General features: G+C 39.4%; 1 protein-coding gene across 4 annotated transcripts in view; it reads right to left on the reverse strand.

The window, feature by feature from the left end:
• Positions 1-11008: 11008 nt before the first annotated feature.
• The window catches only part of LOC128667202 (gastrula zinc finger protein XlCGF52.1-like), a 33487-nt gene continuing 24495 nt past the window's right edge, over positions 11009-20000 (reverse strand). For all 4 annotated transcript variants that reach the window (XM_053722135.1, XM_053722134.1, XM_053722133.1 and 1 more), the window contains one exon: positions 11009-12210. In XM_053722135.1, the coding sequence (XP_053578110.1) occupies positions 11057-12210 (1154 nt within the window). In that variant the 3' untranslated portion in view covers positions 11009-11056. The remainder of the gene's footprint in view (positions 12211-20000) is intronic.

Genomic DNA, 20000 nt, shown 5'->3' on the forward strand with positions numbered 1-20000 from the left:
GAAAAAAACTTAAAACATAAGCAGAAGAATCAAACTGAAACAGCTGCCTGAAGAACCTTTCTACCAAAGACTGCTTCAGAAGAAGCAAATACATCAAAACGGTAACATTTAGTAAATGTATGCAAGGAAGACCAAGTTGCTGCTTTGCAAATCTGAAGTGGCAACTGATCTAGTAGAATGAGCTGTAATTCTCTGAGGTGGAGACTGTCCCACCTCCAAATAGGCTTTGTGAATCAAAAGCTTTAACCAAGATGCCCAAGAAATGGAAGAAGCTTTCTGACCTTTCCTAGAACCAGAGAATACAAGAAATAGACTACAAGTCTTCCAGAAATCCTTAGTAGCTTCAACATAATATTTCAAAGCTCTTACAACATCCAAAGAATGCAAAGATCTTTCAAGAGCATTCTTGGGATTAGGACACAAGGAAGGAACAACAATTTCCCTACTAATGTTAAAATTCACAAGCTTAGGAAGAAATTTAAATGAAGTCCGCAAAACAGCCTTATCCTGATGAAAAATCAGAAAAGGAGACTCACAAAAGAGAGCAGACAATTCAGAAACTCCTCTAGCTGAAGAGATGGCCAAAAGAAACAACACTTTCCAAGAAAGTAGTTTGATATCCAGAGAATGCATAGGCTCAAATGGAGGAGCCTGTAAAGCCTTCAAAACCAAATTAAGACTCCAAGGAGGAGAAATTGATTTAATAACAGGCTTGATACAAACCAAAGCCTGCAAAAAACAGTGAATATCAGGAAGTTTAGCAATCTTTCTATAAAACAGAAAGAGCAGCGATTTGTCCATTCAAAGTACTTGCAGACAAACCTTTAACCAAACCATCCTGAACAAACTGTAAAATTATAGGAATTCTAAAAGAATGCAAGGAGAATTTATGAGAAGAACATCATGAAATATAGGTCTTCTAAACCCAATAATAAATCTTCCTTGAAACAGACTTACGAGCCTGTAGCATAGTATTAATCACAGAGTCAGAGACACCTCTATGACTAAGCACTAAGAGTTCAATTTCCATACCTTCAAATTCAATGATTTGAGATCCTGATGTAAAAACGGACCTTGAGACAGAAGGTCTGGTCTTAGAGGAAGTGTCCAAGGTTGGCAACTGGACTTCCAGACAAGATCCGCATATACCAAAACCTGTGAGGCCATGATGGTGCTATCAGAAACACATACAATTGTTCCATAATGATCTTGGAGATCACTCTTGGAAGAAGAACTAGAGGCGGAAAGATATAAGCAGGTTGGCAACACCAAGGAACTGCTAAAGCATCCACCATCTCCGCCTGAGGATCCCTGGCCCTGGATAGGTACCTGGGAAGTTTCTTGTTTAGATGAGAGGCCATCAGATCTATTTCTGAAAGACCCCCACATCTGTACAATCTGGCAAAATACATCTGGATGGAGAGACCACTCTCCCGGATGTAAAGTCTGACGGCTGAGATAATCCGCTTCCCAACTGTCTACACCTGGGATATGCACTGCAGAAATTAGACAAGATTCCACCTAAGAAAGTATCAAATATACTTCTTTCATAGCTAGGGGACTGCGAGTCCCACCCTGATGATTGACGTATGCCACAGTTGTGACATTGTCCGTTTGAAAACAAATGAACGGTACTCTCTTTAGCAGAGGCCAAATCTGAAGAGCCCTGAAAATAGCACGGAGTTCTAAAATATTGATTGGTAACCTCGCCTCTTGAGGCTTCCAAACCACTTGTGCTGTCAGAGATCCCCAAACAGCTCCCCAACCTGAAAGACTTGCATCTGTTGTGATCACAGTCCACGTAGGACGAACAAAAGAGGCCCCCTGAATTAAACGATGATGGTCTAACCACCAAGTCAGAGAGAGTCGAATGTTAGGATTTAAGTATATCAATTGAGTATAATCCCTGCACCATTGATTCAGCATACAAAGCTGCAGAGGTCTCATATGAAAATGAGCAAAGGGGATCACGTCTGATGCTGCAGTCATGAGACCTAAAACTACCATGCACATAGCCACTGAAGGGAATGATTGAGACTGAAGGTTTCGACAAGCTGAAACCAATTTCATTTGTCTCTTGTGTGTTAAGGACAGAGTCATGGACACTGAATCTATCTGGAAACCTAAAAAGGTGACCCTTGTCTGAGGAATCAAGAAACTCTTTGGAAAATTGATCCTCTAACCATGTCTTTAAAGAAACAACACTAGTTGATTCATGCGAGATTCGGCTAAATGTAAAGACTGAGCTAGTACCAAAATATCGTCCAAATAAGGAAACACTGCAATACCCTGTTCACTGATTACAGACAAAAAGGCACAGAGAACCTTGGAAAATATTCTTGGAGCTGTTGCTAGGCAAAATGGAAGAGCAACAAATTGGTAATGCTTGTCTAGAAAAGAGAATCTCAGAGTCTGCCCAAATGTCTTGGAATAACTTCCAACTGCCCCCCACCAGCTGAACTGGAATGAGGGCCGCACTTTCATGCAGACTTGGAGGCTGGCTTTGGTTTCTTAAAAGGCTTGGATTTATTCCAACTTGAAGAAGGTTGCCAATTGGAACCAGAGTCTTTAGGGGAAGGATTGGTTTTCTGTTCCTTATTCTGTCGAAAAGAACGAAAATGATTAGAAGAGTTAGATTTACCCTTAGATCTTTTATCCTGAGGCAAAAAAACTCCCTTCCCCCCAGTAATAGTTGAAATAATCGAATACAACTGAGAATAAAATAAATTGTTACCTTGGAAAGAAAGATAGTAATCTAGACTTAGATACCATGTCAGCATTCCAAGATTTGAGCCATAAAGCTCTTCTAGCTAAAATAGCTAAAGACATAGATTTTACATCAATTTTGATGACATCAAAAATGGCATCACAGATAAAATGATTAGCGTGTTGAAGCAAACAATGCTAGACAAATCAGGATCTGATTCCTGTTGCACTAGGCTACCCAACCAAAAGGTTGATGCAACCGCAACATCAGCCATAGAAATGGCAGGCCTGAGAAGATAGCCAGAATATAAATAAGCTTTCCTTAGATAAGATTCAAGTTTCTTATCTAAAGGAGCTTTAAAAGAAGTACTGTCTTACATAGGAATAGTAGTACATTTGGCAAGAGTAGAAATGGCCCCGTCAACTTTGGGAACTTTTTCCCAAAACTCTAATCTATCCGTTGGCAAAGGGTAAAACCTTTTAAACCTAGAAGGAATGAAAGAAGTACCAGGCTTAATCCATTCCTTAGCAATCATATCAGAAATAGCATCAGGGACTGGAAAAACCTCAGGAGTAACCACAGGAGGTTTATAAACAGAATTTAAATGTTTACTAGTTTTGATATCAAGAGGACTAGACTCCTCAATATCTAAAGTAACCAACACTTATTTCAATAAAGAACGAATATACTCAATCTTGAAAAGATAAGCAGATTTGTCAGTGTCCATGTCTGAGGTAGGATCTTCTGAATCAGAGAGATCCTCATTAGAGGAGGATATTTCAGTATGTTGTCGGTCATTAGAAATCTCATCAACTTTATGAGAAGTTTTAAAAGACCTTTTACGTTTATTAGAAGGCGAAATAGCAGACAAAGCCTTCTGTATCACATCAGCAATATAATTCTTCATATCAAAAGGGATATCATGTACATTAGATGTTGAAGGAACAACAGAAACTGTACTAGTACTGATGGAAACATTTTCTGTGTGCAAAAGCTTATCATGGCAACTGTTACATACTACAGCTGGAGATATAATCTCAGCTAACTTACAACAGATACACTTAACTTTGGTAGAACTGTGATCAGGCAGCAGGGTTCCAACAGTTGCTTCTGAGACAGGATCAGATTGAGAAATGTAAAAGAAAAAACAACATTAAAGCAAAATTATAATTTCCTTATATGGCAGTTTCAGGAATGGGGAAAAATGCAAACAGCATAGCCCTCTGAGCATACAGAAGGCAAGAGGCACATAGGAAGTGGGGTGAAAAAAATAAATAAAAATTTTTTTTAGCGTCAAGTATGACGCACAACACAAAATGAAGTTAAAAAAAGTTTTGGCCGCCAACAAGATCCGGAAATGACGCAACTCGCGTCATAACAGACGCAACCTTGTGCAAAGAAACTTGGCGTCAACTAAGACGCCAGAAATTATGAACTTGCCTCACCAAAGTCATTCCTTCGTGCCAAAAATGACGCAATAAATAACAGCATTTTGAGACCTTGCATGCCTAGTTTAGCCCGCAAAATTAAAAAGAAAACAGTCAATTTGAAAAAAAGGACTATACCCCAGGTAAGACAAATAACTTCCTAAACATGCTTCCCAAACTGAAACTGACAGTCTGCAAAAGGAAATATTCATAGACCTGACTCATGGCAAATATAAGTAAAAACAATATTTATGCTTACCTGATAAATTTCTTTCTTTTACGATGTACCAAGTCCACGGTTTCATCCTTACTTGTGGGATATTATCCTTCCCTACAGGAAGTGGCAAAGAGCACCTACAGCAGAGCTGTCTATATAGCTCCTCCCTTGACTCCACCCCCCAGTCATTCGACCGAAGGCTTAGGAAAAAAAAAGGAGAAACTACAAGGTGCAGAGGTGACTGAAGTTTTAAATAAAAATTACCATCTGTCTTGAATAGACAGGGCGGGCCGTGGACTCAGTACATCGTAAAAGAAAGAAATTTATCAGGTAAGCATAAATTTTGTTTTCTTTTACAAGATGTACCGAGTCCACGGTTTCATCCTTACTTGTGGGATACCAATACCAAAGCTTTAGGACACGGATGAAGGGAGGGACAAGACAGGAACCTAAACGGAAGGCACCACTGCTTGAAGAACCTTTCTCCCAAAAATAGCCTCTGAAGAAGCAAAAGTATTAAATTTGGAAAATGTATGAAGGGAAGACCAAGTCGCGGCCTTACAAATCTGTTCAACAGAGGCCTCATTTTTAAAAGCCCATGTGGAAGCCACCGCCCTAGTAGAATGAGCAGTAATTCTTTCAGGAGTCTGCTGTCCAGCAGTCTCGTATGCCAAACGGATGATGCTTTTCAGCCAAAAGGAGAGAGAGGTAGCCGTAGCCTTTTGACCCCTACGCTTTCCAGAATAGACAACAGAAAAGATGTTTGACGGAAATCCTTGGTCGCTTGCAAATAAAATTTCAAAGCCCGAACCACGTCCAAATTATGTAAAAGACGTTCCTTCTTAGAAGAAGGATTAGGACACAATGAAGGAACAACAATTTCCTGATTAATATTCTTGTTTGAAACAACCTTTGGAAGAAAACCAAGTTTGGTACGCAACATCACCTTATCAGAATGGAAGAAAAGATAAGGCGAATCGCATTGTAACACAGATAACTCAGAGATAGCAACTAAAAACAGAACTTTCCAAGATAAAAGTTTAATATCAACAGAATGCAAGGGTTCAAACGGAACTCCTTGAAAAACATTGAGAACTAAATTCAAACTCCATGGCGGAGCAACAGGTTTAAACACAGGCTTAATTCTAACCAAAGCCTGACAAAACGACTGGACGTCTGGAACATCTGCCAGGCGTCTGTGCAGTAAGATTGACAATGCAGAAATCTGTCCCTTTAAGGAACTAGCCGATAACCCCTTCTCCAATCCTTCTTGGAGAAAAGACAAAATCCTAGGAATCCTGATCTTACTCCAGGAGTAGCCCTTGGATTCGCACCAATAAAGATATTTACGCCATATCTTATGATAAATTTTCCTAGTGACAGGCTTTCGGGCCTGAATCAAAGTATCAATGACCGACTCAGAGAATCCACGCTTAGATAGGATCAAGCGTTCAATCTCCAGGCAGTCAGTTGTAGAGAAACTAGATTTGGATGTTGGAACGGACCTTGAATGAGAAGGTCCTGTCTCAGAGGCAGTTTCCACGGTTGGAGAGATGACATTCCCACCAGGTCTGCATACCAAGTCCTGCGTGGCCACGCAGGCGCTATCAATATTACCGAAGCCCTCTCCTGCTTGATTCTGGCAACCAGACGAGGAAGGAGAGGAAAAGGAGGAAACACACAGGCCAGGTTGAACGACCATGGTACTGCTAGAGCGTCTATCAATACTGCTTGAGGATCCCTTGATCTGGACCCGTAACAAGGAAGTTTGGCATTCTGACGAGATGCCATCAGATCCAATCATCAGATCGTCCCATTGACGAATCAATTGTGCAAACACCTCCGGATGGAGCTCCCACTCCCCCGGATGAAAAGTCTGACGACTTAGAAAATCCGCTTCCCAGTTCTCCACCCCTGGGATATATATTGCTGATAGATGGCAAGAGTGAGTCTCTGCATGCCCATCGAATTATTTTGGAAACCTCCATCATCGCTAGAGAACTCTTTGTTCCCCCTTGATGATTGATGTATGCTACAGTCGTGATGTTGTCCGACTGGAATCTGATGAACTTGGCCGAAGCCAGCTGAGGCCACGCCTGAAGCGCGTTGAATATCGCTCTTAGTTCCAGAATGTTTATTGGTAGTAGTGACTCCTCCTGAGTCCACACACCCTGAGCTTTCAGAGAATTCCAGACTGCACCCCAGCCCAAGAGGCTGGCATCCGTCGTCACTATGATCCATGTTGGCCTGCGGAAGCACATTCCCTGGGCCAGATAATCCTGTGACAACCACCAAAGAAGAGAGTCTCTGGTGTCTGGATCCAGATTTATCCGTGGAGATAAATCCGCATAATCCCCATTCCACTGACGAAGCATGCACAGTTGCAGTGGTCTGAGATGTAAGCAAGCAAATGGGACTATGTCCATTGCCGCCACCATTAGTCCGATTACTTCCATACATTGAGCCACCGATGGCCGAGGAATGGAATGAAGAGCTCGGCAAGTGGTTAAGATCTTTGATTTTCTGACCTCTGTCAGAAATATCTTCATGTCCACCGAGTCTATCAGAGTTCCTAGGAATGGAACTCTCGTTAGAGGAACAAGTGAACTCTTTTTTTATGTTCACCTTCCACCCGTGAGTTCTGAGAAAGGTCAACACGATGTCCGTGTGAGATTTGGCCAGAAGGTAAGTGGACGCCTGAATCAAAATATCGTGCAGATAGGGCGCCACTGCTATGCCCCGTGGCCTTAGAACCGCCAGAAGGGACCCTAGCACCTTTGTGAAAATTCTGGGAGCTGTGGCCAACCCGAAGGGAAGGGCCACAAACTGGTAATGTTTGTCTAAGAAGGCAAACCTGAGGAACTGGTGATGATCTTTGTTAATAGGGATGTGAAGATACGCATCCTTCAAGTCCACGGTGGTCATATATTGACCCTCCTGGATCATTGGTAAAATTGTCCGAACAGTTTCCATCTTGAAGGATGGAACTCTGAGGAATTTGTTTAGAATTTTTAGATCTAAAATCGGTATGAAAGTTCCCTTTTTTTTTGGGAACCACGAACAGATTTGAGTAAAACCCCTGTCCCTGTTCTAGTTTTGGAACTGGGCAGATTACCCCCATGGTAAATAGGTCTTCTACACAGCGTAAGAATGCCTCTCTTTTTATCTGGTTTACAGACACGAGAAAGATGAAATCTCCCCTTTGGGAGAGAATCTTTGAATTCTAGAGGATACCCCTGGGTCACAATTTCTAGTGCCCAGGCATCCTGAACGTCTCTTGCCCACGCCTAAACGAAGAAAGAAAGTCTGCCCCTACTAGATCCGGTCCCGGATCGGGGGCTGCCCCTTCATGCTGTCTTAGTAGCAGCCGCGGGTTTCTTGGCCTGTTTACTCTTATTCCAGGTCTGGTTAGGTCTCCAGACTGACTTGGATTGCGCAAAATTCCCCTCCTGCTTTGTGGCAGAGGCGGAAGTAGAGGGACCACCCTTAAAGTTTCGAAAGGAACGAAAATTATTTTGTTTGGTCCTCATTTTAATCGTCTTGTCCTGAGGAAGGGCATGACCCTTACCTCCCGTAATGTCGGAAATGATCTCCTTCAGTTCAGGCCCGAATAGGGTTTTACCCTTAAAGGGAATGGTCAACAGCTTAGATTTTGATGACACATCAGCAGACCAAGATTTAAGCCATAACGCCCTACGCGCTAAAATGGCAAAGCCTGCATTCTTTGCCGCTAGTTTAATCATTTGAAAAGCGGCATCTGTAATAAAAGAATTAGCTAGCTTGAGAGCCTTAATTCTATCCAAAATATCATCTAATGGGGTCTCAACCTTAAGAGACTCCTCTAGAGCCTCAAACCAAAAAGCTGCTGCAGTAGTTACTGGAACAATGCACGCTAAAGGTTGCAAAAGAAAACCTTGATGAACAAACATTTTCTTTAACAGACCCTCTAGTTTTTTATCCATAGGATCTTTGAAAGCACAACTGTCCTCAATAGGAATAGTTGTACGCTTAGCCAAGGTAGAAATAGCTCCCTCCACCTTAGGGACCATCTGCCAGGAGTCCCGAAAGGTGTCAGTTATGGGGAACATTTTCTTAAAAGTAGGAGGGGGAGAGAACGGAATGCCTGGTCTATCCCATTCCTTAGTAACAATGTCTGAAATTCTTTTAGGAACTGGAAATACATCAGTGTAAGTAGGAACCTCTAAATATTTATCCATCTTACACAATTTCTCTGGTGGAATGACAATAGGGTCACAGTCATCCAAAGTGGCTAAAACCTCCCTAAGTGTTCAAGCACTTAGGTGGTGTTCAAGCTTAAACTTAAAAGCCGCCATATCTGTGTCTGTATGAGGTAATAGCTTTCCTGTATCAGAAAGTTTTCCCTCAGATAACAAATCCCCCACCAATTCAGAACACTGTGAGGGTACATCAGAAATGGCCAATAAAGCATCAGAGGGTTCAGTATTCACTCTAATACCGGACCTGCTGCGCTTGTTTAGACAACACCTCTGTGAGTGTAGTAGACATAACTGCAGCCATATCCTGCAGGGTGAAAGAATTAGACGCACTAGAACTTGGCGTCGCTTGAGTTAGGGGTTGTGACATTTGGGAAGTAGATTGCATACCCTGATTCTCCTCTGACTGAGAATCATCCTGAGACATACTTTTATCTGTACAATGTAGTGACCTCTCAGTACATGAAGGGCACATTTTAACTGGGGGTACCACAGTGGCTTCTGAACACATACAACATTGGACTTCCTCAATGTCAGACATGTTAAACAGGTTAGTAATGACCACAAACAGGCTTGAAAACACTTTATTTTGCACAAAAATAACAATGTAATAAAAACGGTACTGCGTCTTTAAGAGAAAAAAAAAGCATACAATTTTTCCAAAACTGCTTTAAAACGATAAAATTGCCAATTTTTTGTGATAAATGCTTCTCAGATAGTAAGCTAAGTTTGCCCCACAAGGAAGGAACACTTAACCCTTAAACCCAACAAACGTAACAATAAAACATTATTGATTAGCTAAATTCCCCTCTGCACCTCGCCACAGCTCTGCTGTGGCGCCTACCTGCCCTTAGGGATAACGAAAAGCCAAATAACCCTCCGGATGAAGCCTAGACTCTGCAAAGGCCCACCGGAGCTGAAGCTGGCTGCTGCAATGAGAAGACAAGTGCGCAACTGAGGCGCGAAAATAGGCCCCGCCTATCATAATCGATATTACCCAGCCTATGCTAACCGCACCAGAGCGGTTCAACTAGCCTTGTGGGATCGTAATCCCATAGAAAAGAAGCCATGTGAACCCCAGAAATAAATTAAGGACCAAACGTTTGCCATATGAATAAAAAACATCATGTGTCACTCCCCATATGAAATGTCTACAAACATCAAACACCCATGTCATGTCACATAATCAGGTCCCAGTAATACCCTCTCTGTTAAATTAGGATTACTGCTTACCCTATCCCCCATGGGGATACTGTCAGCCGTTTCTGAAATAACAAGTCTCTTCAGAAAAATACAAATGACTGACCATACCTCAATGCTTGTAGCATTAAAAGCGTTCATCACACTGAAGTCTCTTAAGCACTCCTCAGCCATCTGTGGGAACTACTCTGGATCTTAGTTACAGCTGCTAAGATTATCAGTTTCCAGGCAGAAATCGTCATCCATCTGCTGCCTGGCAAAAAATAGCACTCACCGGTACCATTTAAAATAAAAAAGTCTTGATTGAAGAAAATAAAAACTAACATTTTATCACCTCTTTCACTTTACCCTTCCTGCTTAGAGCCGGCAAAGAGAATGACGGGGTGGAGTCAAGGGAGGAGCTATATAGACAGCTCTGCTGTAGGTGCTCTTTGCCACTTCCTGTAGGGAAGGATAATATCCCACAAGTAAGGATGAAACCGTGGACTCGGTACATCTTGTAAAAGAAATACATATATTTAAAACTTTATATTAATACATAAAGCGCTAAACCATAGCTGAGAGTGTCTTGAATAATGAAAACATACTTACCGAAAGACACCCATCCACATATAGCAGATAGCCAAACCAGTACTGAAACAGTATCAGTAGAGGTAACGGAATATGAGAGTATATCGTCGATCTGAAAAGGGAGGTAGGAGATGAATCCCTACGACCGATAACAGAGAAGATTTCCTGCGAGGGAAACCATAAAAATCAAAAGGCGATACTCTCTTCACATCCCTCTGACAAACACTGTACTCTGAGAGGAATTGGGCTTCAGAATGCTTAGAAGCACTTATAACAGAATAAATCATAAAAATCAAGCACAAAAACTTACTTCACCACCTCCATAGGAGGCAAAGTTTGTAAAAACTGAATTGTGGGTGTGGTGAGGGGTGTATTTATAGGCATTTTGGAGGTTTGGGAAACTTTGCCCCTCCTGGTAGGATTGTATATCCCATACGTCACTAGCTCATGGACTCTTGCCAATTACATGAAAGAAATCAGAAAGTTGCTTATAATTTAAAAAAAAAAAAAAAAATGGGTTTAGTGTCCCTGTAAAACATTTTCCACATTTAGGACATGAGAATGGTTTCTCCCCTATGTAAATCTTCTAATGAATTACCCAGTAAGATTCCTGAGAGAGAAAAAAATCCATTATTCTTGACAAGCAAATGGCTTCTTCTTTAAGTGAATCGTTTCATGTTTAATCAGGACAAGCAAAATTTCAATAATGACAAAGTTGATGATTATTAAGCTGGTAATTCCATCTAAAACATTTCCCACACTCAGGGCAAACAAATGGATTCTCTCCTGTATGAAGCCTTTGGTGTCTTAAAAGCTTTGCCTTTTCAGAGAATCTACTTCCACATTCTGAGCAAACAAACTCCTTTTCTCCTGTGTGAACCTTCTGGTGTCTAATAAGCATTGTCTTTCGTATAAATCCCTTGTTGCATTCAGCACATGTAAAAGGCTTCTCTCCAGTATGTATCATAATATGCTGTTTAAGTATAGTCGCTTTTCTAAAACACATTTTGCATTCAGGACATGTAAAAGGCTTTTCTCCAGTATGTATCATAATATGCTGTTTAAGCATAGTCGCTTGTCTAAAACACATTTTGCATTCAGGACATGTAAAAGGCTTCTCTCCAGTATGTATCATAATATGCTGTTTAAGCATAGTCGCTTGTCTAAAACACATTTTGCATTCAGGACATGTAAAAGGCTTCTCTCCAGTATGTATCATAATATGCTGTTTAAGCATAGTCGCTTGTCTAAAACACATTTTGCATTCAAGACATGTAAAAGGCTTCTCTCCAGTATGTATCATAATATGACTTTTAAGCATAGCAGGTTGGCTAAAACAGATTTTGCATTCAGGACATTCAAATGGTTTCTCTCCTGTATGAATCCTCTGGTGGATTATAAGAGCTGATTTACTGTTAAAACGTTTGCTACATTTGGAACAAGATACATTATTCGCTACTTTGTGAATTGCCTGGTGTTTAACAAGGTCTGATTTGCAATTAAAATATTCCGGACAGTCTGAACAGTTATACTGTCTGTTTTTGGCATGCGTTAGTTTGTGAGATAAATAAAGTGATTTATCAGTAAAACATTTATCACAAGCTCGGCACTTATGCACCGTTGCAGATATCTTTTTATTAATTTCCTTTGCTAGAGCCGTTTTCTGGAAACACCCCTTATTGGTCATATTTTCTGTTCTCGCATTCTCAAAGTTCATAACCTTTGGAGCATTATTAATGTTAATGTTACTTGTGTCTTGACTATGCTTGAGAAAATGGATGTCTTCCATCAAAGAATTGGTTGCACTAAATGAAACATGATGGTCTTCATAGATTTTTCGGTAACTGGAACCTTCTGTCGAAAAAGAAACATGACATTTTTTATAAACTCGGTGAGGGTATTTTTCTAAAACTTTACAACAAAAAGTAAATACAAATAAAACAAACAAATAATCTTTAGACCCTCTGGGATTGCTGTACATGGCACAGTGACCATAGCTAAACCCTGAAGGATGATTTACAGAGTTATTGTAGTGTGGGTTTTGCCGTCAACAGTGAGAATGTACAATTTTTGAGGCATCAGAAAAGTAGTGTTTTGGGGAAACCACAGGCAAGTGATCTCTGGGAGAGGGTATCTAATGCTGTTGCTGAATGCCTGCATGTGAGGCTATCCAGCAACAGTCAAGTTGGACTGTTACTGTGTATACAATTGCTGTGACAGCCAATCACTTAAAGAGACCTAAAACAGAATTCAGATACAACATACATTTTGAAACAAATTTACTTCTGTTATTGAATTTGTTTCATTCTCTTGGTATCCTTTGTTACAGTAAAAAGCTATGCACTACTGGGAGCTAGCTGAACATGTCAGGTGAGCCAATGACAGTTTACTAGGTTATCCCGACAACTGGTTCAGAATAGAGCTTCTGATAAAACAAAAAAAAGCTTTACCAATATCCTCGGCATTAGTATGTCTCGCATTATCAACTTTAACTGCTGGAATATAATTTTTATACTTACTGGGTTTTTTGTGTTTTACTAATTTTTCAAGGTATTTAGCAGAATTCCCATAAAAACCTGTAAAATGCAAATTGATCTTCAATTCCTCTTCCTGAGATTTCTGCTTTTTTTTTAAATAAAAAAAAAAAAAGGAGAGATAAAAAGAAAGAAAGAAAGAAAGAGAGAGAGAGAGAGAGAGAGAGAAAGAAAGAGAGAAAGAGAGAGAGAGAGAGAAAGAAAGAGAGAAAGAGAGAGAGAGAGAAAGAAAGAGAGAAAGAGAGAGAGAGAGAAAGAAAGAGAGAAAGAGAGAGAGAGAGAGAGAGAGAGAGAGAGAGAGAGAGAGAGAGAGAGAGAGAGAGAGAGAGAGAAAGAAAAAGAGAGAAAAAGAGAAAAAGAGAGAAAAAGAGAGAAAAAGAGAGAAAAAGAGAGAGAAAGAGAGAGAAAGAGAGAGAAAGAGAGAGAGAGAGAAAGAGAGAGAAAGAGAGAAAAAGAGAGAGAAAAAGAGAGAGAAAGAAAGAAAGAGAGAAAGAAAGAGAGAGAGAGAGAGAGAGAGAGAGAGAGAGAGAGAGAGAGAGAGAGAGAGAGAGAAAGAGAGAAAAAGAGAGAGAAAAAGAGAGAGAAAGAAAGAAAGAGAGAGAGAGAGAAAAAGAGAGAGAGAGAAAGAAAGAGAGAGAAAGAGAGAGAGAGAAAAAGAGAGAAAAAGAGAGAAAAAGAGAGAAAAAGAGAGAAAAAGAGAGAAAAAGAGAGAAAAACATAATTTATGTAAGAACTTACCTGATAAATTCATTTCTTTCATATTAGCAAGAGTCCATGAGCTAGTGACGTATGGGATATACATTCCTACCAGGAGGGGCAAAGTTTCCCAAACCTCAAAATGCCTACAAATACACCCCTCACCACACCCACAAATCAGTTTAACGAATAGCCAAGAAGTGGGGTGATAAGAAAAAAGTGCGAAAGCATATAAAATAAGGAATTGGAATAATTGTGCTTTATACAAAATCATAACCACCACAAAAAAAGGGCGGGCCTCATGGACTCTTGCTAATATGAAAGAAATGAATTTATCAGGTAAGTTCTTACATAAATTATGTTTTCTTTCATGTAATTAGCAAGAGTCCATGAGCTAGTGACGTATGGGATAATGACTACCCAAGAAGTGGATCTTTCCACACAAGAGTCACTAGAGAGGGAGGGATAAAATAAAGACAGCCAATTCCTGCTGAAAATAATCCACACCCAAAATAAAGTTTAACGAAAAACATAAGCAGAAGATTCAAACAGAAACCGCTGCCTGAAGTACTTTTCTACCAAAAACTGCTTCAGAAGAAGAAAATACATCAAAATGGTAGAATTTAGTAAAAGTATGCAAAGAGGACCAAGTAGCTGCTTTGCAGATCTGGTCAACCGAAGCTTCATTCCTAAACGCCCAGGAAGTAGAAACTGACCTAGTAGAATGAGCTGTAATTCTCTGAGGCGGAGTTTTACCCGACTCAACATAGGCAAGATGAATTAAAGATTTCAACCAAGATGCCAAAGAAATGGCAGAAGCTTTCTGGCCTTTTCTAGAACCGGAAAAGATAACAAATAGACTAGAAGTCTTACGAAAAGATTTCGTAGCTTCAACATAATATTTCAAAGCTCTAACAACATCTAAAGAATGCAACGATTTCTCCTTAGAATTCTTAGGATTAGGACATAATGAAGGAACCACAATTTCTCTACTAATGTTGTTGGAATTCACAACTTTAGGTAAAAAATTCAAAAGAAGTTCGCAACACCGCCTTATCCTGATGAAAAATCAGAAAAGGAGACTCACAAGAAAGAGCAGATAATTCAGAAACTCTTCTGGCAGAAGAGATGGCCAAAAGGAACAAAACTTTCCAAGAAAGTAATTTAATGTCCAATGAATGCATAGGTTCAAACGGAGGAGCTTGAAGAGCTCCCAGAACCAAATTCAAACTCCAAGGAGGAGAAATTGACTTAATGACAGGTTTTATACGAACCAAAGCTTGTACAAAACAATGAATATCAGGAAGAATAGCAATCTTTCTGTGAAAAAGAACAGAAAGAGCAGAGATTTGTCCTTTCAAAGAACTTGCAGACAAACCCATATCTAAACCATCCTGAAGGAACTGTAAAATTCTCGGAATTCTAAAAGAATGCCAGGAAAAATGATGAGAAAGACACCAAGAAATATAAGTCTTCCAGACTCTATAATATATCTCTCGAGATACAGATTTACGAGCCTGTAACATAGTATTAATCACAGAGTCAGAGAAACCTCTTTGACCAAGAATCAAGCGTTCAATCTCCATACCTTTAAATTTAAGGATTTGAGATCCTGATGGAAAAAAGGACCTTGTGACAAAAGGTCTGGTCTTAACGGAAGAGTCCACGGTTGGCAAGAGGCCATCCGGACAAGATCCGCATACCAAAACCTGTGAGGCCATGCCGGAGCTACCAGCAGAACAAACGAGCATTCCCTCAGAATCTTGGATATTACTCTTGGAAGAAGAACTAGAGGCGGAAAGATATAGGCAGGATGATACTTCCAAGGAAGTGAAAATGCATCCACTGCCTCCGCCTGAGGATCCCGGGATCTGGACAGATACCTGGGAAGTTTCTTGTTTAGATGGGACGCCATCAGATCTATTTCTGGAAGTTCCCACATTTGAAAAATCTGAAGAAATACCTCTGGGTGAAGAGACCATTCGCCCGGATGCAACGTTTGGCGACTGAGATAATCCGCTTCCCAATTGTCTACACCTGGGATATGAACCGCAGAGATTAGACAGGAGCTGGATTCCGCCCAAACCAAAATTCGAGATACTTCTTTCATAGCCAGAGGACTGTGAGTCCCTCCTTGATGATTGATGTATGCCACAGTTGTGACATTGTCTGTCTGAAAACAAATGAACGATTCTCTCTTCAGAAGAGGCCAAAACTGAAGAGCTCTGAAAATTGCACGGAGTTCCAAAATATTGATCGGTAATCTCACCTCCTGAGATTCCCAAACTCCTTGTGCCGTCAGAGATCCCCACACAGCTCCCCAACCTGTGAGACTTGCATCTGTTGAAATTACAGTCCAGGTCGGAAGCACAAAAGAAGCCCCCTGAATTAAACGATAGTGATCTGTCCACCATGATAGAGAGTGTCGAACAATCGGTTTTAAAGATATTAATTGAGATATCTTCGTGTAATCCTTGCACCACTGCTTCAGCATACAGAGCTGAAGAGGTCGCATGTGAAAACGAGCAAAGGGGATCGCGTCCGATGCAGCAGTCATAAGACCTAGAATTTCCATGCATAAGGCTACCGAAGGGAATGATTGTGACTGAAGGTTTCGACAAGCTGTAATCAATTTTAGACGTCTCTTGTCTGTTAAAGACAGAGTCATGGACACTGAATCCATCTGGAAACCCAGAAAGGTTACCCTTGTCTGAGGAATCAAAGAACTTTTTAGTAAATTGATCCTCCAACCATGATCTTGAAGAAACAACACAAGTCGATTCGTATGAGATTCTGCTAAATGTAAAGACTGAGCAAGTACCAAGATATCGTCCAAATAAGGAAATACCACAATACCCTGTTCTCTGATTACAGACAGCAGGGCACCGAGAACCTTTGTAAAAATTCTTGGAGCTGTAGCTAGGCCAAACGGCAGAGCCACAAACTGGTAATGCTTGTCCAGAAACGAGAATCTCAGGAACTGATAATGATCTGGATGAATCGGAATATGCAGATATGCATCCTGTAAATCTATTGTGGACATATAATTCCCTTGCTGAACAAAAGGTAAGATAGTCCTTACAGTTACCATCTTGAACGTTGGTATCCTTACATAATGATTCAATATTTTTAGATCCAGAACTGGTCTGAAAGAATTCTCCTTCTTTGGTACAATGAAGAGATTTGAATAAAACCCCATCCCCTGTTCCGGAACTGGAACTGGCATAATTACTCCAGTCAACTCTAGATCTGAAACACATTTCAGAAATGCTTGAGCTTTTACTGGATTTACTGGGACACGGGAAAGAAAAAATCTCTTTGCAGGAGGTCTCAACTTGAAACCAATTCTGTACCCTTCTGAAACAATGCTCTGAATCCAAAGATTGTGAACAGAATTGATCCAAATTTCCTTGAAAAAACGTAACCTGCCCCCTACCAGCTGAGCTGGAATGAGGGCCGCACCTTCATGTGGACTTAGAAGCAGGCTTTGCCTTTCTAGCTGGCTTGGATTTATTCCAGACTGGAGATGGTCTCCAAACTGAAACTGCTCCTGAGGATGAAGGATCAGGCTTTTGTTCTTTGTTGAAACGAAAGGAACGAAAACGATTATTAGCCCTGTTTTTACCTTTAGACTTTTTATCCTGTGATAAAAAAGTTCCTTTCCCACCAGTAACAGTTGAAATAATGGAATCCAACAGAGAACCAAATAATTTGTTACCCTGGAAAGAAATGGAAAGTAAAGTTGATTTAGAAGCCATATCAGCATTCCAAGTTTTAAGCCATAAAGCTCTTCTAGCTAAAATAGCTAGAGACATAAACCTGACATCAACTCTGATAATATCAAAAATGGCATCACAGATAAAATTATTAGCATGCTGAAGAAGAATAATAATATCACGAGAATCACGATGTGTTACTTGTTGCGCTAAAGTTTCCAACCAAAAAGTTGAAGCTGCAGCAACATCAGCCAAAGATATAGCAGGTCTAAGAAGATTACCTGAACACAGATAAGCTTTTCTTAGAAAGGACTCAATTTTCCTATCTAGAGGATCCTTAAACGAAGTACCATCTGACGTAGGAATAGTAGTACGTTTAGCAAGGGTAGAAATAGCCCCATCAACTTTAGGGATCTTGTCCCAAAATTCTAATCTGTCAGACGGCACAGGATATAATTGCTTAAAACGTTTAGAAGGAGTAAATGAATTACCCAAATTATCCCATTCTTTGGTAATTACTGCAGAGATAGCATTAGGAACAGGAAAAACTTCTGGAATAACCACAGGAGCTTTAAATACCAGTGTTAATTTTGACGGCAAATTTCAATTTAGTCTTAGTTTTAGTCTTTTGACTAAAATGCCATTTTAGTTTTAGTCGTATTTTAGTCATCTGAATTGTTTTAGTTTTAGTCTAGTTTTAGTCGACTGAATTTTCAGTAGATTTTAGTCGACTAAATCCCAGTAGATTTTAGTCAACTAAAATCTAAGGGATTTAGTTAAAGTGTAATGCGTTATTTAAGCATTTCTCTATCATTTGCAAACTGATTACATACTCCAGGAGTAAACATAATACCTGTTAATATTTATGGTATTAAGGTTTAAACATGCAATACAGACACAGATTTAGCCGTTGTGATATGTAACATCTTTATTAAACTTACAATTAAATAAAACCAAGTTTCATAAAAAAACAGAAGTGCAACTTTAAAATATATTAAAAAAAACAACTGTAAACTGTATTGGCTAAATTGAACATATTACCCAATATAAAACCTTTAACAGTTCTCTGTTAATAATTAAAACAAGTATCAAGTAACTCAACACAACAAAAAGTTTCTGCAGATAGCACAGGCACAGCATAACTTAAACCCATACTTGTGGGTTATGCTTATTATAGGAAGAATCAATTGATTGTTCACAGATTCGAAAAAGTTTCGGCAACGATATTAGCACTGCTCTAGAACTTCCAAACTCATTATATACTCCTGGAGTAAAGGTTTATTAACCTGTTTTTATTTATGGTATTAAGGTTTGAACATGCAATACAGATTTAACAGATTTAACTGTTGTGGTATATAACATGTCTATTTATCTTAAAATTTAATAAAATTAAGTTTCGTAAATTTTACAAAAGAGCAGTAATTATATATGGATTGATTATAACAACTTGCATAAAATGTTTTTGTCAGCAAATTTTGATTTAGTTTTAGTCATAGTCTTTTGACTAAAATGTCATTTTGATTTCGTTTTAGTCATAGTCTTTTGACTAAAATGTCATTTTAGTTTTAGTCGTATTTTAGTCATCAGAATTTCTTTAGTTTTATAGTCATTTTAGTCTAGTTTTAGTCGACGAAATTAACACTGTTAAATACCTTATCTAAACGTTTAGAATTAGTATCAAGAGGACCAGAATCCTCTATTTCTAAAGCAATTAGTACTTCTTTAAGTAAAGAACGAATAAATTCCATTTTAAATAAATATGAAGATTTATCAGCATCAACCTCTGAGACAGAATCCTCTGAACCAGAGGAATCATCAGAATCAGAATGATGATGTTCAGTTAAAAATTCATCTGTAGGGAGAGAAGTTTTAAAAGATTTTTTACATTTACTAGAAGGAGAAATAACAGACATAGCCTTCTTTATGGATTCTGAAACAAAATCTCTTATATTATCAGGAATATTCTGCACCTTAGATGTTGAAGGAACTGCAACAGGCAATGGTACTTTACTAAAGGAAATATTATCTGCTTTAACAAGTTTGTCATGACAATCAATACAAACAACAGCTGGAGAAATAGCTACCAAAAGTTTACAGCAGATACACTTAGCTTTGGTAGATTCAGCACTTGACAGTGATTTTCCTGTAGTATCTTCTGACTCAGATGCAACGTGAGACATCTTGCAATATGTAAGAGAAAAAACAACATATATATAAAGCAAAATTGATCAAATTCCCTAAATGACAGTTTCAGGAATGGGAAAAAATGCCAAAGAACAAGCTTCTAGCAACCAGAAGCAATAAAAAATGAGACTTAAATAATGTGGAGACAAAAGTGACGCCCATATTTTTTCGCGCCAAATAAGACGCCCACATTATTTGGCGCCTAAATGCTTTTTGGCGCCAAAAATGACGCCACATCCGGAACGCCGACATTTTTGACGCAAAATAACGCCAAAAAAATGACACAACTTCCGGCGACACGTATGACGCCGGAAACGGAAATAGAATTTTTGCGCCAAAAAAGTCCGCGCCAAGAATGACGTAATAAAATGAAGCATTTTCAGCCCCCGCGAGCCTAACAGCCCACAGGGAAAAAGTCAAATTTTAAGGTAAGAAAAATGTTAAATTAAAATGCATTATCCCAAATATGAAACTGACTGTCTGAAAATAAGGAAAGTTGAACATTCTGAGTCAA

Source organism: Bombina bombina, chromosome 7 (assembly GCF_027579735.1).
Source record: "Bombina bombina isolate aBomBom1 chromosome 7, aBomBom1.pri, whole genome shotgun sequence".
Classification (NCBI taxonomy): Eukaryota; Metazoa; Chordata; class Amphibia; order Anura; family Bombinatoridae; genus Bombina; species Bombina bombina.